At 52.9% G+C, this 27,974-nt stretch overlaps 1 protein-coding gene across 1 annotated transcript; it reads left to right on the plus strand.

Moving 5' to 3' along the window:
• The first annotated feature begins 894 nt into the window (after window positions 1-894).
• frem1b (Fras1 related extracellular matrix 1b) lies at window positions 895-27,955 on the plus strand. The gene is made up of 36 exons (XM_084676290.1): window positions 895-1,073; window positions 2,439-2,881; window positions 2,964-3,058; window positions 3,173-3,471; window positions 3,627-3,826; window positions 4,037-4,360; window positions 4,498-4,606; window positions 4,903-5,034; window positions 7,340-7,684; window positions 7,947-8,089; window positions 8,340-8,536; window positions 8,799-8,889; window positions 9,281-9,448; window positions 9,661-9,869; window positions 10,016-10,109; window positions 10,292-10,544; window positions 10,943-11,137; window positions 13,272-13,457; window positions 13,655-13,851; window positions 14,079-14,304; window positions 15,535-15,679; window positions 16,729-16,870; window positions 16,966-17,161; window positions 18,383-18,647; window positions 20,776-21,202; window positions 22,612-22,816; window positions 23,200-23,344; window positions 23,540-23,669; window positions 25,336-25,408; window positions 25,514-25,663; window positions 26,022-26,380; window positions 26,572-26,619; window positions 26,707-26,895; window positions 27,127-27,245; window positions 27,357-27,442; window positions 27,528-27,955. The coding sequence occupies exons 2-36, from the start codon at window positions 2,648-2,650 to the stop codon at window positions 27,737-27,739; spliced, it is 6,588 nt and encodes a 2,195-aa protein (XP_084532416.1). The 5' UTR covers window positions 895-1,073; window positions 2,439-2,647; the 3' UTR covers window positions 27,740-27,955.
• The last annotated feature ends 19 nt before the right edge of the window (window positions 27,956-27,974 follow it).

A 27,974-nucleotide genomic window follows, 5' to 3' on the forward strand; every position in this document is an offset into this window, starting at 1 on the left:
CCCTGCCTCCAAGCTCTTCTCTTTCCAGAAGGGAAAGAGAGGTTCCTGCAAAGTAAAGCCTTGAAAAAGAAAGCACAATTTCTCTCTCTCTCTCTGTGTGTCTCTCTCTCTCTGTGTGTCTCTCTCTCTCTGTGTGTCTCTCTCTGTGTCTCTCTCTGTGTCTCTCTGCTCTCTCTGTGTCTCTCTCTCTCTCTGTGTCTCTCTCTGTGTCTCTCTCTCTCTCTGTGTCTCTCTCTGTGTCTCTCTCTCTCTCTGTGTCTCTCTCTGTGTCTCTCTCTGTGTCTCTCTGTTCTCTCTGTGTCTCTCTGTGTCTCTCTCTCTCTCTCTGTGTCTCTCTCTCTCTCTCTCTCTCTGTGTCTCTCTCTCTCTGTGTCTTTCTCTTTCTCTGTCTCTGTCTCTCTCTCTGTGTCTTTCTCTGTCTCTGTCTCTGTCTCTGTCTCTGTCTCTGTCTCTCTCTCTCTCTCTCTCTCTCTCTCTCTCTCTCTCTCTCTCTCTCTCTCTCTCTCTCTCTCTCTCTCTCTCTCTCTCTCTCTCTCTCTCTCTCTCTCTCTCTCTCTCTCTCTCTCTCTCTCTCTCTCTCTCTCTCTCTCTCTCTCTCTCTCTCTCTCTCTCTCTCTCTCTCTCTCTCTCTCTCTCTCTCTCTCTCTCATATCTTTGGGGAATATGAACATCTGGCTTTAGGAGTGCAGAGGAGCGATAGAGAAGTAGAACCCTTGGAACCACACCGTACGTTTCCTGTGTTTTGAGGTTAAGCTTTTTTCCCTCTTACCCCCCCTTCTACCCCCCCCCCCCACCTCTCTCTCTCTCTCTCTCTGTCAGACTGTGCCCTGGTCTGGCAGATAGACAGACTAACAGCAGTGGAGATCTAGTCAGTCTTTGTTCCCACTATCTCATGTTTCTCTTTTCTCCTTTCCTGTTTTGTCTCACTGTGGTCTTCCCTGTTCGTGGGATGCCAGACTCTTTCCCATTGATTTGGTTTCCGAGGGTGTGTGTGTGTTGACAGGATTCCTTCCATTCTGAGTGTGTGCAGATGGCGAGAAGAAGAGAGAGAGAGAGAACAGGTCCAAGAGCAGGTATGTGCCAATGCCTCTGCATGCACCAGAAACACACACACACACACAATCAGAGTTAGACACTCACACTCTGTGTGTCAAACAGATAAGAGTCTTACCACCCTGTCTGGAAGTGAAAGCTACATTTTCAGGAAAAGTAGATTTCATTCTTTTCCTTATTCCCTTCCTCTGCCTATGACCCTCTCTTTCTCTCAAACACACACACACACACACAAACACATGTTCTGCCTAGTTTTATAGTCTGGCTTAATTAGAGCTTTAGGAGTTTACTGGAAACTTTCTCTGAAGTGGTTTACAGTGTCTTTAGCAAGGCAGACTCCTGAATGTGTGCGTGTACCTGTTGCACAACAGCTACTCTGTAGCTGCAGTCACCCTGCATGAAAAACGTATTTAGGGATTTCTAGTGCCTACAGTAACCGCAGTGTTGTAGCGTCATGTTGATGCACACAGTACAATACAATGGAAAGAATGGTTCCATTGTGTTTCTGTTACAATAGTTTACATTGTACCTTACAGTAACAAATAATTGACTTTAGGCTGACTTTAATGACATATCTTCATCAAATGGGCCGTGAGGAGGCACTGAGCTCAAAGTTAGCCCATGAGCTAACTCACATTGTTAGCTAGGCTAGCTAAATCAATGTTTTTTTACTCTACCCCTGGTGACTCATTGCAAACAATAGCAACAACAGCTGGTGCAGTGCCTACAACACAGCGATTCCATGTTTCCCCGCTGGAATTCAGTACAGTGTTTCCTTGTGTTTTTATTTACAACAGTTAAAGGTGTACTTTGATATCAACGTGTGTTTCTCTTGTTATGAATCTAGCAAAGATCCAGCTAGTTGTCGTTCACAGTGGGAGAGACGGAGAAAATGAGAGAGCGGGAGAGGGAGAAGGAAAGAGAGTGAGCGAGAGAGAGAGAGCTGTAGCCTCTGTAGTCTGTGAAACAGACCTCTAGGTTGTGGTCTCCGGGGCCTCTATTCAGCTGGCAGGCCCCACAAGCGCCTCCCTAAACCAACCAACTAACGCACGTCTGGATGAATAGGAAGTGACACGCGGGCTCCAGATCATGCCCTCCTTTGATCCCCCCACCCCTTCCCCCGTCCCCCAATGTGGTTTCCAGCACCTCTGAGAGGTCACGCAGATTAACCTCTTGTTTCCTGCAATGGGCTTGTTTTCAAGTGAAATGGAGGGTGAAAGCGGTATCCGGTTCAAATAATCTGTAGACTTGGGGCTGTGAAGCTATGGGTGCGTGGGTCAGCTTGCAAATCTGCTTTTCCTGAAATCAAGACCGTTTCAGTTTGTTTTATGAGGATGATTTTTGTTGTTGTTGTACTGTATAATACTGTTCTTTGTTTTCTGCAGGTTCTGGTGACCTTTGTCCTGAAGAGATGAAACCAGTCAGTCATCGCTGAAGCAGTTTTCCGGGAGAGTCTGGCAGACATCTAAAGCTTTGAGAAACAGACTATTTCCCCCTATTTTGTGCATTGAACGTTGCCTTTGCTCAGTCTTTTCAACAAGATATAACTCAGAATAACCCCAACACTCTGAAAATATTTGTATTTTGAGCCAAAATGGCCGCAATCTGGGTCCACTCATGGATTTTGACTGTGATGCTTGTCCTTCCACATGCCTGGGCTCAGAGTCTGGTTGGAGTGAACTCTGGTGTGCAGGTAACACGAGGCAGATCTGTCTTTGTGACAGAGAAGGACCTGCTCCTCAACTTTGACCCCATAACAGACTCCTGTAAAGTGGAAGTTGTTCTCAATGAACCAGTGACCCAAAGAGCCGGGACTCTCTCTCCTCTGGTGAGAGGGAAAGATTTACCTTCCCAAGATTTCCAAAGACGTCTCTTTGCTGTGCTTTTACCAGTATTGTTTTGCTACGCAGGTGTTTGACTGTCATTTCCTGCCAGATGAGGTGAAGTATGTTCATAATGGCAGTCCTTTACTTGAAGAGGATACAGTCATGCTCCGAGTCTACAGGTGAGGCCTATAACTTGCGTTTCGGGGCATCCCTACTTTCTACGGTACATGCATTTCCCACATATTTTTCAAGATTTTTCCTGATCTTTTTCATTCCTCAATAAACTGCTCAAGGTTCACCGACTCTGACACCTTCATGGAGACATTCCACCTCAGGGTGGTGGTGGTAGAGCCCACTGACAGCCTGGTGGAACTGGGTTCCAGACCTCTGGTGGTTCCCCTGTTCTACGGCCTGTCCAACGCCATCGACGGCTCGGTTCTGACCATCCGCAGTCGGCCTGACGTGGCCTGTACCGTCAGGCTGATGACCTCAGAGACCAGCGCACCCTCACTAGGCCAGCTGGTGACTGAGGAAGACTCACATTCCCAGCATGCATCTGGACTACAGCAGCATGACTCTGCGCAGAGAAGAGGTAGATCAAATGAATGTTCGTTTAGCATTCATCAACATTGTTGACCGCTAACTTGAACTTTGACGACTACTATTACCCTCGCGCCCCTCTCTCTCTCTCTCTCCCATTTATCCTCCTCCTTTCATTTCCTCACTTTCCTCCCTTCTTCTGGCTAGGCAGACAAACTGTCGTCCCCTGCCCAGGGAACAAGCCCTGTCTCCATGGCACCAAGGAGGTGAGCTTCCTCAAGGCAGACTGTGCAGAGTTTCTGACCTCTGGTCTGAAGTACCAGCACCTCAGTCCTCCTTCCCCAGAGATCGACTACATCCCTCTCAGGGTGGAGCTGCGGGACCAGACCTCCAGGGCCCTGCTGGAGGTACTGAATCCCGGCCATGTTGTCATCCACGGCCTCACAGTCATCCACGTGTTACTAGAAACAGATCAAAGGATGAGACGATGCTCCGGCCTCAAAGTTATTCTTGTCCAGCGGTAGTTCTGTCATGTATAGTAGCACGTTTAAATGGGCATACCCCCCACCTCCACCCCCCCCCCTCCCCCCTCCCCCCACCTCCACCCCACCCCCCAGATGGAGAGCGTGTGGCTGCCCGTGCTCATCCACGGCGCCATGCAGAACCAGCCCCCCAAGCCCGCCTTCATGGCTTCCTTCATCCTGGAGGTGGACCAGTTCATCCTTACCCCGCTCACCACCGCCGCCCTGGACGCCAGCGACCACGAGACCCCCCAAGAGCGGCTGGTCTTCAACGTGACCTCGCCCCCCGCCGAGGGCTACCTCACCCATCTGGACGACCACACCAAGCCCAGCAGCTCCTTCACCTGGCAGGACCTCCACGAGATGAGGGTGGCCTACCAGCCGCCAAACAGCAGCCACGCCGCCCGCAGGAACTACGAGGTAGGAGGGTTCAAAGGTCACCTTTCGGAGGGAGTCAGTAGACTGGGTTGAGTTCAAATGGATCAGGGTTTTATACGCAATATAGACCATAAAAAAGTATTTTATACCTGACTGAAATACGACTTTGTGTGCTCCAGGTTGAGTTCCAGGCGATAGACGGATCCTTTGTGGCCAGCCCACCTATTGTGGTTCACTTTTCCATCAGAGTAGCAGAGACCAACGCACCACGAGTCTCCTGGAACATGGGTACTCTGTCAGAATGAAGCTGTTCAACGTCATCACGCTGATCCTTTCAATGTTCTATGTACTGATCGTATGAGTTCTCACACTCAAAATTGTTGTTTTTCTATCCAAAATGTGACAATTTAGCAGCCGTGAAATGTACAATAGTAACAATATATTCATATATTCATTTGGCAGCATTATTATTTATAGTCACTTTAAAAAATCTAGATATATTTGAATATAAACACTTAACACTTTACATTTTTTTGTAAACTGTTGCTGACGACAAAAAAAAAAATGTGATGACATCAATTCAGGGCTTGATCTCTTGGAGGGTCAGTCTCGTCCAATCACGTGGGAGGATTTCCAGATCGTGGACAATGACAACCTTGAGGCGGTGTACCTGGTGGCTGTGGACGGACCCCTGCACGGACGTCTCAGCGTCAGAGGTCAGGGTCATAGGTCAGGGTCAGGGGTGAGGGTCATAGGTCAGGGTCAGAGGTGAGGGTCAAAGGTCACGCAGCTCGGCAGAGGTTTTTCCCTGTTCGCGCTCAAGAGAGTTATCAACAGATTTCAAATCTCTTTAATGAGTTAATCACACCGCTGTTATACCTGACTTAAAATCCATTGCAAGTTGATCCAGAATTGTTATGATTCAATTACATTTTTTCTCTGGTCGTCACTGAAACAAGGACAGTAGCCAGACCATCCCCCCAGAGTACCAGTCAGTTGACACCAGCGCTGTTGCCTGAACCCAAGAAACCCCCACCAGAGATGCTCCTCATTGGCTAATGTGCTCCTGTATCAAAGAGCATTTAGAGACATTTTAGGGTTCGAGCTCTCAGCGACCCTCCTGCGCCTCCCCACGCTGGTATCTAGGATACCACCCTGAGGATTCCCTGCGAGGGTCACAGGCCTCTCCCAGGCCTGTTCCTCCGCGTGTCATCCGTCCGTCAGGGCGCGGCGGGCCGGCTCGTGGAGCATATGTGAGGTGGCCCTGCATGTGTTTCCTAATCAGGTGTAAAATGGGGACGGGGGGCCACTTGGCCGGTGGGGCCTCGCGGCCACAGAGCCGTCTGTGGGGCTCGTCTGCGTCTGGCCTTCCACTCCAGCGCACGGGAAGGGGGGGGGGGGGATAGCCGGGGCTTTGTTTGCACCGGCCCTGAGTGGAGCAGATTGGGAGACTTATGCCATTTCATGCCGCCGTGCACAAAGAGCAGATGCGCCGTCCCCAAACAGGGTCCTGTTTTTTTTTTTTTTTTTCTCCTGGTTGTTTACAGCCAGGTCTCCGTGGAGAGGGGCACTACTGAGAGAGAGAAAGGGAGACGGGAAGAAGGGGGAGAGAAAGAAAGGAGGAAAGAATGAGCATCCTTTTAATGCATGTAGGGTTTCTTAGGTGAGGGAGTTGACCTTTACAAGACTGCTTCAGACAGAGCAAAAGAAGGAGTTCTAGATGAATAGTTTCTGTGTTGAGACTAGATTTAAAGGGATCGATAACACAACTGAACGTAGAATGGAATAATTTGTGAAGTGAATAGGCTTGGTTGTTGCACTACAGTAAAAATACTGTTGGGATAATATACTACGTCATTGGCCAAAATAATCCCCTCATTCCCATTCTCTCTTATTTAATTGTGCTAAACAAAATAAAGTACTATTTCATTAATGTCTCTATCGCTTTTCCAGTCTTAGATTGACACCTCATTTAATACAAGGCAATAATCATCACAAAAAGTTTGGCTTCCTCTCTGCTATACAGTAGGAACCTATTTGTTAATTCCCACCCAGATTTATTTAGTTCAGGGATATTTCTGGCCCACAAATGCATGGTCTCTTAGGGGGACTCAGTTGGCGCAGGGAATTGATGACCCTTGACCTCCGACTCGGTGACGTGGACGCTAGGGACAGTTACAGTAGGCCTGGTCCAACGCCTTCAGCCAAATGGATGGCTGCCTGTCCCTCCACAAACACACACACACACACACACACACACACACACATACAAACACACTGTCCCCCTAAGTTGGGAACCAGTGTTTTCTGTTTTTGGGCCTGTTGCCCACTGCCACCTTTGGGCCCAATTACCAAGTTGTTTCTCCGCCGGACTCGTAGCTGTTTCCCCTTGGTAAAGTTGCTAATGAGGTTCCAAGCGTGACCATTCATCACTCAATCTGTCTGGTGACCTTGCCCTTCTGTCTCCCTGGCAAGCGAGATTCGCCCGTCCTGGCGCCGGCCTGCCGCGGCACGCTCGCCCCGGGAAGGACGCCATTTTCCCCGCTCTGTTTTCAGCTACGGGGAGCTACGCGAGCCAGCGCATGGTGCCTTTAGGCGCTAAGAGATACTTGTTATTTCCAAGCGACAATATGTGTCCAACGAAGAACAGCGTATGTGTAAAATGTGTTCCCGAATGGGGGGATATAACAGAATTGGCTGGAAAGGGACGTCCACTTGATATAACACATGTTAGTATTATTTTGGCTAATTTTCCAGTGTTCTGTGTTAGTCTTCCTAAGCTGCAGGGATGAATGATCTCATCAAGGGGAGAATGTCAAGTGTAGTTCAGGACAATCTTACAACACATGACAGAGACAGACGCCTAGCAGATTTAACTGGGAACAAAGTTGTCCTTTTTTTTTTAACGCTTTTATCCTATGACATACTGAGGGAGGTACCCCAGTACAGTCAAATTCCCCACCACTGAGCTACGCCCATCCCCTCGGAAAAAGCAACCTCTTTTTCTCCCTGTCCCGCCAGGAGGAAAAGGCTTCATGTTCCGGGTGCGCGATCTGCGCGACGGGGTTGTGGTGTACCACCACTCGGACAGCGACACCACCCGCGACCACGTCGTCTTCCGCATCAGCGACGGCCGTCACAGCATCCGCCACAAGTTCCCCATCAACATCCTGCCCAAAGACGACACTCCGCCCTTCCTCATCAACAACGTGGCTTTGGAGGTCCAGGAGGGAGGGGCCGTGCGGGTGGAGGAGTACATGCTGTTGGCCTCGGACCTGGACTCCAGCGATGACTATATCCTGTATCAGCTGCTGACCTTCCCGCGGGCTGGGGAGATGGTGAGGAAGGTCAGCCCTCTGAAGCCAGGTACAAGAGGACAAATCAAAGTGCCTTTTATGATTTTCCCCCCTGAACAAAAAGTTTTAAAAGCGCCTGAACTTTAGAAGCAAGCCGACTTTTTCGTTCACCGAACTCCACACACAAACAACCCGTTTTAGCGTTAGTTTGGAGGCCATTAAGCTCTGCTTCATGAAACTCGAATCCCACCAAGAAGCAATGTGACCTATGTGACCTGCGTGACCCTTAACCTGTGACCTGGTGTAAGGGTCAGTGCTGATGTGTCCCGCAGGCGTTCCTGTGCAGAGCTTCCTCCAGAAGGATCTGTTCCAGGGTGTGATCTACTACAGACACTCGGGGGACGAGATGTTTGAGGACTCGTTTGACTTCACCCTGTCTGACGGCCACCAGCCCCCCAACCTCTCTCACAGACATGTGAGTGTGGCAAGGGGCAAGAACAAATGGCACCATATTTATTTATCATATATTCTAAGTCACAGGAAGAATAGCCAGTCCTCGTTTGATTCCACATTCTCACACCAACTTCTATTGGGTTTTGCAATGTAATTGGTTGAAATGTGACTTCAGCGTCAAGCCATTTGTTGGGGATTGGCCCCACAAAATCCCTGTGTATGGCCCACTGTCCACTTCCTGTTGCGACATCCTCACTTCCTGTCCCCTCCAGACCGTGGTGGTCCACGTGTTCCCGGTGAAGGACCAGCTCCCCACAGAGACGCCCGGCAGCGTCCGCTCCCTCACGGTTCCAGAGACCCACGTGGCGTACCTCACCCCGGCCCACCTCCACTTCACAGACGCGGAGAGCCCAGACACCGACCTCTCCTTCTTCATCACCCGGCCCTGCTTCAGCCCCGTGAGACACGGGTAAGGCTCTCCTCACTGGCTCAGTCTCCTCAGAAGGATGTGCGAGGGCAGTGTGGAGGTCCAGGCAATGCGAGTGTCTCGTTCCTATCTGTATTTTTTATTTTATTCTTATTTTCATCTCTGTGTATTATTAAATAATATCTCTTTATGAATTCTCCTTGGGAACAAGAAAAGTGCTAGATGGATAATTCATGTTACTGTCATTATTCCGGCCCAGCCTGCTTTTGGAAGTTGATGAGATCAAATGTTGTGTTTGTTGAAGGCTCCAAGATGCAGGCCGACTTTTCTACACAGACAGCACCAACTCCATGAAGAAAGACAATGTCGTGCCTGTGTTGAAGTCCTTTACACAGGTACGTCAAGGGGTTGTGATTGTACTGTACATGTCCTTCTCATTCTGCAAAATGATTTTGAGTCGACAAAAATATCCACACCATTATGAAGACATTTAGTTTGAAGGTTATAAAGGCTTTTGTGGATCAAGTATAGTATGATATGTCCAATCTTATCAGATTCCAATTATAACTCTCTCTAGTATCTCATTGATACTCTGATAAGACTGTAATAATTCATAATATATCAGCTCATATGCTTTTGTAATTATGCCTCAAGCATTAACATCATCCTATCCAGATTGCAGTTCAGGGAGAATTCTGGCCAAAAAATGGTCTCTTAGGGGTACATAGTTGGCATATGCCACACATCTCTCTTCACTCAGCATTAAGAGCTTGTCACTGTTTCCAGCACGCTGTGAACCACATGAAGGTAGCCTACATGCCCCCGATAGAAGACATCGGGCCCGAGCCTCTCTCCGTCCAGTTCGTCTTCTCCGTGAGCGACCATCACGGAGGCACCGTGTCAGGCCTGGTCTTCAACATCACCGTCACACCTGTGGACAACCTGGCGCCTGAGGTCAGGGTTCATCTGGGCCTCGGTTCCATCCGGGCAACTGTTTGGGGCTGCGTTCTCTGGGTTCTGTTTTGGTTGTTTTTCAAACTGATGTTTGTGATGTTCGAAGGAGTGCGTGTCGTTCGGCCGTTTCGCGCTAGCTTTCGAAGCTTGAAGCGAGAGGAACGGACGCCAAATGTTCTCCTCCGGCTCCTTTTCACTTCCATCTCCTCCAGGCGTTCACTAACCTGCTGAGGGTGGAGGAGGGCGGGGGCGCCTTCTTGACGGAGGAACACCTGTTGGCGAGGGATGGGGACAGTGTGGAGGGGGGGCTGAGGGTCGGGTTGCACAGGACTCCCCTCCATGGCAGGGTGGAGCTGCAGGGGCGCGTTCTCCACCTGGGAGATTCCTTCACCCTCCAGGATCTGCGAGGGCTGAGGGTCAGGTGGGACACACAAACACGCATACACTCATACACACACTTATACACAAACACACACACATGCAAGTTAAGGGCAATGGTGGTTTAAAGAGCAGGGGCTTCTTTCTCAAATACATCATCTCACACTGGTGATTCCCATGCGCTTCTAGATACATCCATGATGACTCAGAGACAGTGGAAGACACTGTCGGGCTGACGGTCACTGATGGAGTCAACTCTGTTGATGTAGTCCTACCAGTGCAGGTGAGTGCTCTCCCAAAACTGACAGACCTGCTGTGGAAACTCCCTTACCCAGAAGGCTGTCCTCGCAACAAATCCTCCAAAGACGTCACATTTGAATTTGTGCACGACATACAGCTGATCCGTCTTTTTAAGTGTGGTCAATCTCACCTTTTGCGCACGTGGACCACACGACACCTTGACAGATTCTACCCATCAACGACGAACCCCCCCAGCTTGGCCCAGAGCTCCGCGGGGCCCTGGCCTGTGAGGAGGGGGGCCGCGTGCAGGTGACGGCCGACTACTTGTCCGCCACGGACGCTGACAGCGACGACGCCAGGCTCACGTACATGCTGGCCCGGACCCCCGGCCGAGGGGAGCTTCAGAGAGCAGGGGTCAGCGTGGAGAAGTTCTCCCAGCAGGACGTCATCCAGGGCCTGATCTACTACCTTCACTCTGGTGAGGCTCAGGGCTGGAGCCGTGGAACTGGAGGACTTTGGATGTGACAGGGTGTTAGAATGGATTCTTTTTGGCAGAGACGTACAGGGGGGATTTGAACATGGGAACTCTTGAGATACAGGCAATCGCTCCACTTCTGAGCTACGACACTGAGCAAAATGTACTTTGAGTAAAATAGAGGTCCACTGATAAATGATCTGTTCCAGATCAAGATTTTCGGATTGAAAATGCTCTGTTCATAAGGAAAACCCTTTTGACCATGTTACCCTAGCATTAGGAGAACGTCAATGTTAAGATAACCCGATGTGATGTCTGAAGTGAAAGCTAACTGGGGTTTCAAAGGTAGCATCGTTTTCACCCCTACGACACCTCTGACTTGTTCCCCCTGCCTGCTCTAGGAGGTGAGATTGGACCCAGTCCCGTTTCCGACTCTGTGACTCTCATCGTGTCCGACGGTGAGGCGGGAGGAACGCACAGCTGCTGCCATGGCGACGCCCCACCCCCACCTGTTCCGCTACACGGGACACTTCCTGTTTACGACCTCAATGTGACCGTGCTTCCTGTCAACAACAAATCGCCAGCCATCATCCTGGGTAAGACGTATGTCTTTGGCATCGGACTCAGGAAAGGCAGCCATATTACTCAATGGAAAGTATGACTTACAAAATGAGGCGATAACTTAGACTTAAAAGTCACCCTTCACTTTCCAACGACAAAGAATAAGTGGTGGTTTTGAATGAAGGTAAGCAAAATACACGATGTAAAAGTCTGGGTTTGTTAATTCTGTGGGACACATGGGGGGGATAGTGTGGTTGGACTGAGCCACCACAGTACCTCCTTCATGTCCCTGTTAGCATTGGGATTTGGGCTAGCTGTTTCCCTCCACACTAATGACCCTCTCCTCACAACCTCCAGTCCTAACTCCCCTAACCCCAGCTTTGACTCGCGCTGTGATGCTGGGAAAGGTGGTGGAGGCGTCACGTTTAGGAGAGCAGCTTCATCCGTCACGTACACACACTCAAAAACACGTACAACCCGCACACACACCCATGCACGCATGCATGAAAACACAAATGCACACACACACACACACAGACATGACCCCCCCTATCCCCTCCCCACACACACACACACAGACCCATTCTTGGGGAAGGATAGGAACGTTCCGGAGGCTGAGCCAGAAGAAGGGATTGGAGGGTAAAGCCGTGCGTGTGAGAGGCGACCGTGCGGTTATCAATGGAGAACAGTGACCGCTGGGACAGAAGGAGAGGGCTAAGATGATTCGTTAGGGAGGGGATGGAGGATGTGTGTGTGTGCGTGTGCGTGCGTTTGCGTGCGCAGGTGAGTGTGCGCACGTGTATGCGAGCTTGTGTGTAAGTTTGCGTGAGCTTGCGTGTGTGTGTGTGTCATCATTGTTCTTCCTTCATGCACAATGATGTGTGTTGATAAGAGGAAGTGACATGGGGGGGAGGAGCAGGGGGGTGGTTACGATTGTTGGGGCATTTAAGTGAAATCCCTGCCTGGGAAGAGCCTAACCTGGACTACCATTGTGTGGGGTGTTTGTGTGGGGGCTGGCGCTGCAGAGGGCACACAGCTGGCTGGGATTACTGGGATTACTGGGATTACTGGCGGGCGAGGGCAGGAGAGGCTAGCGGAGACGGGGGGTGGGGGGTGGGAGGGGCGTGTCGAGACACACACACAGATTCCCCTGAAGTGAATCCCCCCCCCCCCTCTCCCAATCCCCCCCCCCACACACACACCGGACAATGCAGGCAAACAATGGCCACAAGCGCATCCCTCTTCTGACAAAAGACAGACAAGTCCAAGGAGCCTTCCTACCTCTACCCCCCTTCCCCTCCCCACCGCGCCCCGCTCGCTACTAGGATTAGCCGTCTCCTTCCCGTCCCGACCATGATCAGCTAATTCGCTAAGCCCAAACAAGAAAAGAGTGTGTGTGTGTTGGGGGGAGGATCGATGCATAGCAGTGCCAGCCAAGTATGGGGAAGGTTTACGGGAGGGAGATGTAGTTGCCTAATTAATTTGTATTGAATAAAGACAGGGAACACAGGAGTAAGAGCATTAGCCGGGAGAGACACGAAGATTCCGGCGTGTTCTCTTTTCAGGTTTCGGGGAGCCGGATGATAGTTTTATCACCTACATCCCAGACTGTTGGTCATTAACTTACCTCCCCCCCCTTACCGCCCCCCCCCCAACCTTGAATACACACACAGTGATCCAAGCCATCCCACCACCACCCATTCTCCATTCATTATTTATCAGTGCTGTAAATGGGCGCAGATGCCAGCGCCGCGCGGGCATGATGGCTTCATCAGCACCCAGGTGCCAGAACACTGGCCAGGAGCCGGGAGGGGGGGGGGGGGGGGAGAGGGATGGGGGGAGAGAGGTGGAACACGGAGGAGGGAGAAAAGGGAGAGGGATGGTGTGAAAGGGCCGTAGGGGAGGTAGTGAATGGAGGGATGATCTGGGATTTAGAAGACAGAACGCTGGATGGATGGATGATGGATGGATGGATGATGGACGATGCGTGATGGATGGACCCCAACACCCAACAGGAAAAATCTGCTGTGCGACTAAGTCCAAAGTACTGTTCAAACAACCAACTGATCCGAGGGACACGCATACAAACACATATCCTGAGCATGCAGTCCCATCTCCTTGCTCTCCAGCTCCAACACCTTCCCCCCCCCCACCTCCGTGTGTCTCCAGGCGATGTGTTTGCGGTGGACGAGGGCTCGTCGGCCTGTCTGTGCGGGGGGTTCCTGGGGGCCACGGACCCCGACTCGGACCCGGGGCAGCTGGTCTTCCACCTGGAGTCCCAGCCGCTGCGGGGCTTCCTGGAGAACACCTTGCCCTCGCCTGGCTTTGAGAAGAGCAACGCGGGCACCAGAGTGGGTAAGGGGGACCGCCTCCTCTCTGCGTGCCGTCAGCAGAGTCCATCTCACCGTCAGCTTGCTTTGGGATGATGCCCCAATTCAAAATGCCTTCCGAAGAACAAATGACGCGATGAGATACTAGGGTTGCAGAGTTCCATTTGAACATATCATGTCGAATATCTTGTTGGTTGATTTGCTGTGTCTGTATTGGTCCAGCCTCTTTCAGCCTGGTCCACCTGATCTCCGGCCACATCAACTACGTCCAATCAGAGCACCGGGGGGTGGAGCCTACGGCCGACCAGTTCAGCCTCAGTGTGAGCGACGGCGTGCACAGGTCAAGCCCCGTCCCCTTCTACATCATCATCCACCCCACCAATGACGAGAGCCCCTCCTTGGTGCTTGGTAACTTCACTGTGAGTTCACTTCCTGGATCGCACGTGGAACATTTGTCATCGAGTTGTCTTGGGGCCAATAGCAGGTCTGGTTCTTACGATTCAGAAAGAGGGAAACGTTTTTATCGTGAATTCTTGACGTTCTCGTGAGCCTTTACGTTTTTGTAAACGTAAAGTGAAACGTAAACCTCGTCTCGTCTCCCGTCTCCTCCCCTCATCCCTCCTCTCCCCTGCCTGTCCCCGGGCAGGTGAAGGAAGGCGGGATGAGGGATCTGACTCCGGCCGTTCTGAACGCGTTCGACCTCGACTCGCCCGAGGACACGTTGACCTTCGCGGTGGCGGTCCCCCCGGCGCACGGCGCCCTGCTCCACGCCATCTACGGCATGGACGCCAGCCGCTACGAGGACATGGGCCCGAGGCTCCTCCAGCAGAGCCTGCCCATCACCTCCTTCACCATGCGGGAGCTGAAGCAAGGTGAGCCGGTCGCTTGTGGGTGGGTGTGTGTATGTGGGGGTGTGGAGGATATAGTAAATCACTGGGGTACGTGGATGGAGGCAGACATAGTGTCCCATTAAGCCAATGTGCCCTCTGTCACTGCGCACACACACACACACACACACACGTGCATAAACACTCTCACTCACTCACACACACACACACACACACCCTGCCTGGGCTGTGCCTTCCAGAGGTCTGGCGGTGGTTGTCGTGGCTGGGTCTGGCCCCTACTGAACAGATGTTGGAAACAGAGGTCGCTGGGCCCCTGTGGTGATGCTGCCTCCTCGGTAGAAAGTCCTTCCAACTGCTCCCCCTTTCTCTCTCTCTTCCTCCCCCCCCCCCTCTCCCTCCCTCCCTCTCCCTCCCTCACTCCCCCCCCCCTCTCCCTCCCTCACTCCCCCCCCCTCTCCCTCCCTCCCCCCTCTCCCTCCCTCCCACCCCCTCTCCCTCCCCCCCTCTCCCTCCCTCCCCCCTCTCCCTCCCCCCCCCTCTCCCTCCCTCCCCCCCCTCTCCCTCCCTCCCTCCCTCCCCTTCCCCCCTTCACTCTCTCTCTCCCCCCTCACTCCCTCTATCGCCATCTCTCTCTCCCCCTGCTGCGCAATTACCTCTCAGTCACTGTGCACGAGGCCGATGACAGTACGCTGCTCATAGACAGAGCTGAGCACGTCCGGATGTGTGCAGTCCCACGATCAGGGAAGATGAGGCCCACACGCCCGTCTCTGGGACAGCCTTCACCCAGATGAGCAGCACGTCAGACCCACGGAAACACCAGTGGCCCAGGTTTCAGCACAGAGATGGGGTGCCGGGTCTGTTTGCTGTGAGGCGCGTGACCTTGCCTCATTCAGAACAACAGCTGAGAGGAGGAAACAGTGTTGACCGTGTATGAATAGATGGTCCTTGTTGATCAGGTCAAATCACATGTCATGCTCCAAAGGTAGCCACTGCTGTTGAATGTGTGTTGGGAAGGCTGGCCCAACAAAACGTGTACGGTGACGTCATCACGCAGAACCCGTGCTCCCGTTCACCGTATCCCCTCTCTATGACTCTTCCCCTCCTGTACCCCAACCTCTCTCCCTCTCTCTCTCTCCCTCCCTCTCTCCCTCTCTCCCTCCCTCTCTCCCTCCCTCTCTCTCCCTCTCTCTCCCTCCCTCTCTCTCTCTCCCTATCTCTCTCTCTCTCTCCCCCCTCCCCCCTCTCTCTCGGCAGGGATGAAGATCGTGTACATGCATGACGACACGGAGACCCTGCAGGACTCGTTCACGGTGCGGCTGACAGATGGAGCTCACACAGTCCAGGGGACAGCAAGGGTCCTCGTCCTGCCGGCCAACGACGAGCCGCCCAGGCTGCTGAAGTGAGGGGACGGAGGGAGGGGGGAGGGAGGGAGGGGGGAGGGAGGGAGGGGGGAGGGAGGGGGGCAGGATGCCCTGGGAGGAAAACCTGGGAGCCACAGAGTCAGACACATGGATGGGGGGAGGGGGGGGGGGAGACAGTGAGGGACAGAGGGACGAGGAGATGGATGGGTGAGGGGTGGTGAGGGAGGGAGGGCAACCTGTGCGTGCACATGTGGCTGGGGGAGGGGAGGGGAAGAGGGGGGAGGCAGGGAGCGGTGGATGTTGTGTATGCTGGCGACTCCCGCCCCGTACGAAACGATCGCCCGGGAATGAAAGTTACATCCTTGACTAGGTCTCGCCTTTGTTTCCTGTTTTACGTTCATTCTTTTGACCGTTGATTTATTCCATTTTTTCCTCTTTTCACCTCAGATCAGGAGTTGTTTGGGTTTTTTTTTTTTTTTTTTTTTTAGTCACTGCGTTGGCAGCGGGTTCAGTCGCCCTGTTCTGGTCACCAAGGCAGAAGTAACGCGTCTTCTTGGCAGCTGTCAGGATCCTTGTTTGCGCTCTCCTCGTGGAGGGAGCTGACGGCTCTGTCCTGCCTGCCTGCCTGCCTGTCCCCCCCCCCTCCCTCCCCACGTGAGAGCAGATGTGGTGGCTGTTATCTGGGGCTCATCTGAGCGTGTGCAGGAGCCTCTGAGGCCCTCTGCCACCTCCTCCCAAACCACACATCTCGGAGAACATCGCATTTCCTTTGAGTCCTTTTCACTTTCGTTCACAGCGACGTGTAAATACTGCATATGGTGCAGAAATTGGAAACCATGGATCAGAAGTGCGTAGTCCTAACTTCTTAGCATTCCACAGCGTAACCCCACCCCCCCCCCCACCCCACCCCCCTCCGCACAGCTTTCAACTTAATTTGGGTAAGCCTTGTTTCGGGGTTTTAGGCGAATTTGACAGGATTTTTAAAGAGGTATATCAGGTCAGATCTTAAAGTGCAACCTCCTAAACCACATGTATCTGACTAGAAGGAAGCCCTTTAACTTCCTCTTGTGTGTGTGCGTGTGTCCAGGAACGCAGGTCTGGAGGTAGGCTGGATGGAGCAGAGGGTCATTTCCAGCGTGGTCCTGGAGGCTGAGGACCTGGACACCCCCTCCAGCCAGGTTTGGTTCATCCTCAACGCCAGCCCCAGGTTTGGCAAGCTGCAGCTGAAGGTTGGTGTAGCAGGGATGACATGATGAACTGAATGACCGTCAGGGATGTTATTAAGTGTGCGTGTATGTGGGGTGTATCCTGTTGCCTGGCTCAGACAGAGGCTGGTTGGACTGATTTGGGTCCGGGTCAGAACTTCACCCAGGACGACGTGGAGCTGAACCGCCTGTGGTACACGCACGCCACCAGCGCCGGGTTCAAAGGTCACGACAGCTTCCGCTTCGTCCTCAGCGACCTGGACAACGAGTCTCCTCAGCAGAGCTTCTTCCTCTCCGTCCGCACGGTGCAGAGGGGTGAGGACCCGCCGCATCGACACGGTCGTCACTCAGAAGCCGGTCAGGAACATCAGGAACACAGAGAGAGCGTATCTCATATGCCAGAGCCAGCATCTGAACCGCATCAAACATTTAACCACCTACTGTCCAAAGACGCTAAACGGATTCTCGCCAGGTCAAAACTCAAATCAAGTCGAATTTAATCAAGGGTATTTCTGTCACATACCAGATAGTTATCATTAGTGGTAGACTATGCACATGGCTCTATCCTTTCCTTAAGCTACAGCCAGTCCCCAGGCCTTTTCCGGAAACACCAGAGCACATCCAGGTGACATATGGCAGCCGTTCCGTGTGCCTCGGTGCTTCCCTGCACGCACCGTGGTCGCCCAAACTTTCTTAAGCCATGGGGTCCAGTGGCCATGTATAATTGAGCAGCCCCACTTTCCCTGTAGCCGGGCTAGCGTTGCCAGTTGAGCGAGCATGCTGTGAGAGGTTGGAGGGGGTGGGGCGTGGAGGTACTGGGGGGTGGCCGGGTGAGGGAGGGAGGGGGCGTCGCGAGGGTCTTCTCCTGGCTCCAGGCCCTGTGGTCCTGGAGGCGTGGAGGTGAGAAGCACCCGGGCGCCAGGGCGTGGAGTAAGAGGAGCCTCTCGGAAGGTGAATAATTCAAGGAATTAGGAAGGAACAGCTGTGCGGCGGGCGACACCTCCCTCCCCCAGTCCCCTCTCGTGGATGGCCCTGCCGTCGAAAATAAATAAACAAACAAACAAACAAACTTATTTGGAATGGGGTTTTTTTACGTCTTTTCAGTGGGTTTGTGCTCGGGCTTGTGGTTGTTTTGAACAGTTTTCTCATCACGGAGTGACTCGATGAAGCAGTCTTGTGTCAGTGTGTCACATTTGGTCACTAAAGAGTTTCTGTTTCCCTGTCTTAATTTTACAGTGCTTACTACAGTAGTGTGTAGCACAAGTTCCAAAGCTACCATACTTTAAAAACTGCAGTCTGGCTACACATATTGTGGAGATTTCTATTCTGGAACAGCAAGAGCAAGTTATCAGCCCTGTGTTTTCTGAATCTTGTAGTCCAGAGTTGTCTTGAAGGATGAACACAGATGCTTTCATGGGTCTCTCTCTACTCACCAATATAACGTAACATGACCTCTCTCTGAATAACAAATACATGCTCGGAAATCAAATGACAAAAGATAGATATCTAACTTCAGGCTTGTCTCCGTGGTTCCAGGTGACCTTGTGCTGGTCACCAAGCCCGTGACCCTGATGGAGGGCGAGAGGGTGGTCTTGACCACAGACATCCTGCTGGCCAATGACGGGGCTGGAAGACCGGAGGAGCTGTCGTACACGGTGCTGGCTCCTCCCACACACGGCCTGGTGCACGGTGTGCAGCGTCCAGGGCTGGCCCTGAGCAGCTTCACCCAGCTGGACGTGGCAGCGCAGCGCGTGTGCTACACCCACGACAACAGCCACTCAGCCCCCACCGACTCCTTCAGGTACGCCGCTCGCAGCAAGCGCAAGACTGAAAAAAAAACTTAATAACTAAAGTGTGTTTACAATGTCTAAGTACAAACATTCTTACATAAATCACAGTCAATGAGTACTGTAGATAACTTAAAATGATTACATTTTTAGTACTTCCAATTCTTTAGAAAAATATCAATACAATGGAAATTTGAATGAGAAAAGGTATTGTTAAGTTTTCATTTGGCACATTGAAATTTGATTTAAGTTTACTCTCTTTACAACATGAAAGAGAATCGCCCCTCATAATTCATTTCATTGAGCGTTTTCATCCAAAGCGACAAAACAACATGAAGGAGCAAGAGGAGGTGACTCTAACTTCATCTGTTGAGACAAGTGATTTATCTCTGGCCTTGGACTAAAGGTATTCTGTATCACTGCATGTGTCTCCTGGGCCGGAAGAGAAACAGACAGGGTTTTTTTTCCCTGTTACAGTACTCTGTGTTTATGTGCTTTTTCAGCCAATTTGGCTGCATGTTTGGGTGAAATGAGCTGGATGGAGATGCAGGGCTGACCTGTCCTGTGCGAGGGCCTGGGTCTGTCACCCAGAGGCCTGGCTAGCTTTCACCTCAGGGTCAGCTGGGAGCCAGCTGCCTTTCTGCAGCCAAGCCAGCTAGCAGCCTGCCAGCCAGCCAGCAGCCAGCCAGCCAGCCAACCAGCTAGCAGCCAACCAGCTAGCAGCCAGTCAGCCAGTCAGTCAGCCAGCTAGCAGCCTGCCAGCCAGCCAGCAGTCAGCCAGCCCCCAACCAGCTAGCAGCCAACCAGCTTGCAGCCAGTCAGCCAGTCAGTCAGCCAGCTAGCAGCCAGTCAGTCAGCCAACCAGCTAGCAGTCAACCAGCTAGCAGCCAGTCAGCCAGTCAGTCAGCCAGCTAGCAGCCAGTCAGTCAGCCAACCAGCTAGCAGCCTGCCAGCCAGCCAACCAGCTAGCAGCGTGCCAGCCAGCAGCCAGCCAACCAGCTAGCAGCGTGCCAGCAGCCAGCCAGTTAGCCAGCAGTCAGCCGGCCAGCCATGGTGGAGATGGGGAGTGTTTCATGTAGTTCCTGTGTTGATAAGAAGGTGAGGTAAAGCCTATCCACTACTACAGCATGCACAGGAGAGCCTTCAAACAGACCATCCCGGTCTGTGTGTGATAAAGAGAGAGAAAGAGATAGAGACAAAAGACAAGAGTTGATGTGAATCGGTGTGCCCGTCTGGACGGAGGCTCATGTGTGTGTGTGTGTGTCCCGTTGGGAAGGCTGGGGTGGCAGGCGTTTGGACGTGGCGTCCTCTCAGCTGGGCCCGGCACCTGAACACACACCTGTGTGTCAGCTGCAGCTGCCTGGCTGGGCCCGAGCGGGCAGAAGGTGTTTTCAGCACCACGCGCTTCCTCCTCTCCGTCTCCAGCTCGCTCCGTCCTTGTTGCCGTGACAGCGGATGATGAATGGGCATGATTAGGAGAATGATAACGGCGGCTGGCATGGGTTGCCATGGCGGCCAGAGTGGCGTGTTCAGACTGGCATCCCTGGGCACAATTACCCGGCAAACATGGGGTGGCGGTGGTGCCAGATGTTACACCGGTTTGGAGAAAGGGGGACCTGTGCGTGTGTGTGTGTGTGTTGTGACTGGTGTGTTGTTTGTCGTTGCTGGTTGTGCCTGGGGCAGTAGTCAGCTGCAGGGCTGCAGGCAGGTCTGTCTGTGTATGAAGCAGATTGTCTTGGCAGAGGGTTGAACATGGGGATACAATCTGTACACACACACACACACACACACACACACACACACACAAACACTCTCATCCAGGGCTTTGTCACAGTACCATGGCATCTATGGACAGACTGGTGAACTCACACCCAGACTCACTAAGCCTGAAAACAAGAGGGGCCATTAAGAGTGATTTATGGCTATTCAAATGGATCTTCACTCATTGTAGCTGAAGGGAAAAAGAAGGGAATATATTACACATCGATTTTTCATTTGTTATTAGTGGGGCCTTAAATCTTTTTGTTTCTTTCCTGAGGTAAACGGACCGAAGAGAAAACAATAGGCATGGTGGAGATGTTACGACTCGATGTCACAACACAAAACATGTTTTTCACGTTTGACCAAATCTTCCCACCGCAGTTTTGTGGTAACCAACGGCGACAGCTCCCGCCGAGGCGCCTTGCACTTTGCCGTGGAGCACGTCGACCGCATCCCCCCCACCCTCAGCCTCAACGCCGGCCTCCTGCTGGCGGCGCCGGGCGCCACGCACGCCATCACCTCCGCCCACCTGCGGCTCAGCGACCCAGACACGCCCGCGGTCAACCTCACCTATACCGTCACCCAGCTGCCTGGCCACGGCAGGCTGCTCCTGGGGGGGTCCCCCCTCCTGCCGGCCCCCCCGCGCTTCACCCAGGCCCAGGTGGACCGTGCGGAACTGGCGTACCGGCACGACGCGGGGAGCACCGCCCAGATCGACCGCTTCCTCTTCCTGGCCTCCGACGGCACCAATCAGGGTTACCTGGAGTACGGACAGCTGAGGGCGGAGCCAGCGGTCTTCACCATCCAGGTGAGTCCTACTGACGTTACTGTCTGTTGGGGAGAGGGTGTGCTCATTTCAAGCCCGCTAAGCTATAACCAACCTTGACATCACAAATGTATTAAGTGTAGTTAGTAATATAGTATTTCGATGAAATTAGACTACAAGTACCAAAAATCGAGTATTCAGGAAAGTCATTTGCACGCGTGCATGTGTGAGTGCGTGTGTGCATCAGTGCACGTGTGCAAAAGAAAGAAAGAGAGAGGGAATGTGCGTGTGGATGAGTGCGTGTGTGTGTGCCGTCCCCTGTCCCATTCCCCTGGCCCCCCCCACACACACACACACACACACTTTGATATTCTGGGTCTGGTGCGGTCAGGCGGCTAACCTCCTGGCCGGCCCCTGCCCGCCCCAGGCCTCTCAGAGGGTGTGTGCGTGTGTGTGTGTGCGTTGGGGAGGGAGAACCTGTGTGTGTGCGCTGCGTGTGTGTGAACACGTTAAGCAGGGGCAGGTCAGGTGATTTGGACAGAAAACGTTCCTGGTACCCCACCCCCCTCTCTGGTCCCCCTCTCTGGTCCCCCTCTCTCGTCCCCCTCTCTGGTCCCCCTCTCTGGTCCCCCTCTCTGGTCCCCCTCTCTCGGCCCCCTCTCTCGGCCCCCTCTCTGGTCCCCCTCTCTCGGTCACCTGGCTGGAGTTGTGCTACGTTCTGTGCTTCGGCTGCCTCAGGCCCTGAACCAGCTTTTCATGGGTTGAGTCCTGCATTCAAACAATCATAAAAAATGGTTCTTCAAATGCCAGTGGACTGCTGCATTCAGTGCATGACACTGCACTAGGAGTTATAGGATGTGAATATGCAAGACATTAAGACTATTGACAATATTAAGTTGAGTACCGGCTTCGACTGATCTTTTAATTGATGTTTTAAAATACATGCTCTTAAATCAAACGCAGTGCTCAGACAACGTTGATGTTAATAAGCCATGCTTTAGTGAGCCAATGAATTCATCTAATTCATCTAGGCTAATAGCATAGGAACATCTGTTAGTCAGGGTCAGCTGTCCTATTGCTGCTGAAAAGCAAGAGGGTGCTCAAATCTAGAACAATCCACTGACCAGCATCCCACCAGGACACGCAGTGCTGCTGCCCTCTACTGGCTGGTTGTTGTTATTGCAGCTCTCTCAATTACAGATCACAGCATGGATGTATTAGCGTCATTTCTAGATCAGTATTAAATTATAAAATATCAAAAATAGTATTTCCTAAGGACCGTTTTGCCTGTTATGTTTTACCCTGCTGTAACACTCATCTAAAGCATTCGCAATTGAGATGTTCTCGTCGCTCTTGTGTGACGACGCAATTCCACTGACGAGCCACTAGAGGGAGTCCTTCTCTTCGTCCATAAACTGAACACGTCCGCCCCGCCGCCTGGGTACCTGCAGGTGGAGCAGGTGGACAGGAGCCCCCCAGGCCTGGCGACCAAGCGGCCCCCCAGCACGGTGGAGAACCTGGGAGGGGGCAGCAGGCAGGGCATCTACATCACCTCCAGACACCTGCAGGCGTCGGACCCCGACAGCCCCGCCCAGGAGCTGGAGTACGTCATCACCCGCCCTCCCCACTTCGGCTACCTGGAGAACGCCCTCACAGGTACGATGACCCTCTCTCTCCCCGCCACAGCTGCTGCGATGATGTCCACACAGCGGACGAGGAAATGCACTATAAAAAAAAAAAAAAAAAAAAGAGTTGACCAGATCATCGCACCAGTTAGTTACCACGTTTAGTCATTTAGCAGACATTCTTAACCAGAGCAACTTACAGTAAGTACAGGGACATTCCCCCGAGGCAAGTAGGGTGAAGTGCCTTGCCCAAGGACCCAACGTCGTATGCCACGGCAGGGAATCAAACCAACATCCTTCTGATTAATAGCCCGACTCCCTAACCACTCAGCCATCTGACCCCCAGAGTCATGGTTCTAATACCTGAGTCAGAGGGTTCTAGAATGAGGCAGATGCTGTCGCCGTGTGTCCTAGGAGGCTACATCAAAGGACGCTTCACCCAGAGAGACGTGGACCAGCGTGCCGTCCTCTATGTGGTCCCCGGGGACGTGGACGTGACCGGAGACAGCTTTGAGTTCCGCCTGACGGACCCAGCTGGAAACACCATGCTGCCCGACGTGTAAAACTCAACCTCTTTTGATTGGAGCGTTTGCTTTAACACCCATCGTGATCCACACACACACTCAATCACATGCACACACCACACATCCAAGAACACACACCTCAAGCCTCCGCGACTCGAGGTTGAAACCATTTCCCTTGGAGGGAAAAGCCCAGGCCTCTCTCCACTCTCACCACTCTCCTCCCCTCCCAGACTGGAGCTGAGCTGGTCCCGCGTTGAGCTGTCGGCGGCGTGCTACCGTGTGTGTGAGAGCGCCGGCACCCTGCAGATCCAGATCCAGCGCAGTGGGAGGAGCTCAGATCCTGCCTACGTCGCTATCCAGGTACCCTGATACACACCGCTATCCAGGTACCCTGATACACACCGCTATCCAGGTAGGTACCCTCTGATACACAACGCTATCCAGGTACCCTGATACACACCGCTATCCAGGTAGGTACCCTCTGATACACAACGCTATCCAGGTACCCTGATACACACTACTATCCAGGTACCCTGATACACACCGCTATCCAGGTACCCTGATACACACCGCTATCCAGGTACCCTGATACACACCACTATCCAGGTACCCTGATACACACCGCTATCCAGGTACCCTGATACACACCGCTATCCAGGTACCCTGATACACACCGCTATCCAGGTACCCTGATACACACCGCTATCCAGGTAGGTACCCTCTGATACACACCGCTATCCAGGTACCCTGATACACACCGCTATCCAGGTACCCTGATACACACCGCTATCCAGGTACCCTGATACACACCGCTATCCAGGTACCCTGATACACACCGCTATCCAGGTACCCTGATACACACCACTATCCAGGTAGGTACCCTCTGATACACACCGCTATCCAGGTACCCTGATACACACCGCTATCCAGGTACCCTGATACACACCGCTATCCAGGTACCCTGATACACACCGCTATCCAGGTACCCTGATACACACCGCTATCCAGGTACCCTGATACACACCGCTATCCAGGTACCCTGATACACACCGCTATCCAGGTACCCTGATACACACCGCTATCCAGGTACCCTGATACACACCACTATCCAGGTAGGTACCCTCTGATACACACCACTATCCAGGTACCCTGATACACACCGCTATCCAGGTACCCTGATACACACCACTATCCAGGTAGGTACCCTCTGATACACACCGCTATCCAGGTACCCTGATACACACCACTATCCAGGTAGGTACCCTCTGATACACACCACTATCCAGGTACCCTGATACACACCGCTATCCAGGTACCCTGATACACACCGCTATCCAGGTACCCTGATACACACCGCTATCCAGGTACCCTGATACACACCGCTATCCAGGTACCCTGATACACACCGCTATCCAGGTACCCTGATACACACCGCTATCCAGGTACCCTGATACACACCGCTATCCAGGTACCCTGATACACACCGCTATCCAGGTACCCTGATACACACCGCTATCCAGGTACCCTGATACACACCGCTATCCAGGTACCCTGATACACACCGCTATCCAGGTACCCTGATACACACCGCTATCCAGGTAGGTACCCTCTGATACACACCACTATCCAGGTAGGTACCCTCTGATACACACCGCTATCCAGGTACCCTGATACACACCGCTATCCAGGTACCCTGATACACGCCACTATCCAGGTACCCTGATACACACCACTATCCAGGTAGGTACCCTCTGATACACACCGCTATCCAGGTACCCTGATACACACCACTATCCAGGTAGGTACCCTCTGATACACACCACTATCCAGGTACCCTGATACACGCCACTATCCAGGTACATTAGCATACAGGTATACAGATAGACTGGTGTACTCTGGTATACAGGAACACTGATATACAACGTTAGTTGATAGTTATCGGGGTACACTGGTATACACTGATCTACATTGCTATCCAGGTAGACTGACCTGAGAGACTGACCTTTCACCTCCATCTCTGTTTCAGGTGGAGGATGGTTCTGCCAAAGCAGGCCAAGATTTCACCCACAGCACAGCCAGTCTGATCCAGTTTGATCCAGGTCTCTACCTCTCCTGGTCGCTTCCCCGAGCTGTAAACGCAGTGACTCTCATATCCAGTCATTCCAGACTCTGACCTGCCCTTTCTGTCCCTGTGGCGCATTCAGGAGTCAGCCTGAAGACGTGGAACATCTACCTGAGGGAGGACGGACTGGAGGAGAACCACGAGACCTTCAACGTGGTCCTGAAGGAACCAAAGAACGCTGTTCTGGGTCAGAGAAGTTCAGCCAGCGTGGAGATTATTGACCCCCGGGGAGGTGGGTCATGCCCAGGAACAGGGATGGATGAGATCTGGTGACTGTACAGTAGGGTCCCAGGCCTGTATTAAACACATTATCGAACCACCCTTTAGTTCATTAAAAGAATTGTCATTCTGGGTCATGGCAAATTTGTGCTGGACTGAGGCTTGACACAAATCATCGTTTAGCCACACACAGTCATTTTCTCGATCTCATCTTTCTTTCTCCCTCTCTCTCCCTCCCTCCCCTCCCTCCCTCCCTCCCTCTCCCTCCCTCTCCCTCCTTCCCTCCCTCTCCCTCTCTCCCTCTCCCTCTGTCTCCCTCTCTTTCCCTCTCCCTACCTCTCTCTCCCTCCCTCTCCCTCCCTCTCCCTCAGGGAGGTGTGACCCTGACGATCTGAAGGTCGAGGAGCACGAGAGACAGGCTCCGCCCCCAGCCCCAGCCCCTCCCCCCCGCCCCGCCCAGACGGAAGAAGAAGGAGGGGACGGGCAGGACGACCCGCTGACGGACATCCAGACGGAGCTCTCCTGGGAGAGCCGGCCCCACCCTCCCAGGGGCGACGTGCCTGACCGCAGGCCCTTCCTGGAGCTCGACGAGGGGCAGCCTCGGGACCAGGCGGCCCCCGGCGACACCTCCGTCCACAGGAGACCGTCCTCCTTCCACCCCTCCACCCTTGGTCACCATCTCCCCGGGCGTCCCCTCAGGCTCCTGGGGAGCGGAGGCAGCGGCCACAGGGTGAGTGCGGGAGCTCCAGGGAAACCGGAAGCCTGTTGTTGGGGGGTGAAGGCATCCGGTCATTTGTTTGTGAGATCAGCGCAGGAGTACGCGTCTCCTAAACAAACGTTTGCGGTAACAGGTACGAGAGACGAGTGCCTGATTAGTACAAGCTCACATTCTAGATGTTTCCATCTGCTGTGGTTCTACAGGTCCAGTCATCAGGAGCCGGTAGGAAGACCGAGGAGAAAGTCTGGACGGTATGTTTAAGCCACAAAAAAGATGGAGGACTTTTTAAAGACTTATACTTTCCTCCTTGAGTTTAAATGACCCCCCCTCCCCCCCAGTTCCATAGTGTGACTGCTGTCAGAGGTGGGCTGAACCCTGACCCCGCCCCTCAGGTTCACCCTGACCTCCGGGTGACCCCTATCTGGAGCTGGTCTGGCCGGGATGCGTTGCTACATGACGTCCGAGCAGGGGACGACCCCCAGGTGGACTCCTCCCCCAGGTCCCAGCGGGCAGGGCGCCAGCGCAAGGTGAGCACGCTGTTGCGTTGGACCTCCGTAGTTCAGACGTGACAATACTTTGATCTTCGATCGGTGGGGAGTTTGGCTCACCCACCCAGTCACTCCTGCACCTCCCATACACCTGGCTCCCTCGATCTTATTCCCTCCTTCCCTCTCCTTCCCTCTCCTTCCCTCTCTCCCTCCCTCCCTCCCTCCCTCTCTCCCTCCCTCCCTCCCTCTCTCCCTCCCTCTCTCCCCCAGGCAGGGAGGGTGATCAGCAGCTCCTGTCCCAGTGGTTGGACTCACTACAGGAGGCAGTGCTTCCTGCTGAGTCCCGGTATCGCCAGCTGGAACAGTGCCCAGAGAACCTGCACCCTGCTGTGAGGACACACACACACACACACTACAGAACAAACATCATCATCACACACGCACACTCACATAACCCTATCATCCAATCAATGTTCTTTCTATCAAATTACCTCTGGAAGGTTTGATAGCAACCTCACAAGCGTCCACTCCAAAAAAGACATGACCTGGCTCTGGAAATTCGCTGGAAGGAAGCCATTTTGGATCGGTGAGTACCTGTTACACCTCACACCCCCTTCAACCTCACATGTCTGATCTAGTACGGTGAGCTCTATGGGTTTGTGTATCTGCAGGTCTCTCGGGCGGGGCAGGAGAGTGGACGTGGGCGGACGCGAAACCCTTTTCCTTCTCCAGACTCGAGAAGAACCCACCTCGGGAGAACCAGGGAGCGGAGAACGTCTCCACCTGTGTGCTGGTTCAGAACACCAGAACATGGACACCTACGAGCTGCAACATGGACTCCGAGCACAAATACATCTGTTCATCTCCTGCACAGACTCTCTGAGGAACCTAGAAGATGACCACATGCACAGGGCACAGAATATACACACACACCTCCATCAACTTTTGTTAAAGTGTACTGTTTTACTGCTCTGTCATGTCATTGGGTGCGAGAGGGTTATAATGTTAGCACCCTGAAGTGTTTCAGTGCATTGGACATGTTGGGCTTGGTTGGTTCGGAAGCCGCTTGCTCGATATCGCAATAAAAACATTTGAAAGTCCAAACATTGTGAATAAGC

This window comes from Hypomesus nipponensis, chromosome 16 (genome assembly GCF_054491055.1).
Source record: "Hypomesus nipponensis isolate SF chromosome 16, ASM5449105v1, whole genome shotgun sequence".
In the NCBI taxonomy this organism is placed as follows: Eukaryota; Metazoa; Chordata; class Actinopteri; order Osmeriformes; family Osmeridae; genus Hypomesus; species Hypomesus nipponensis.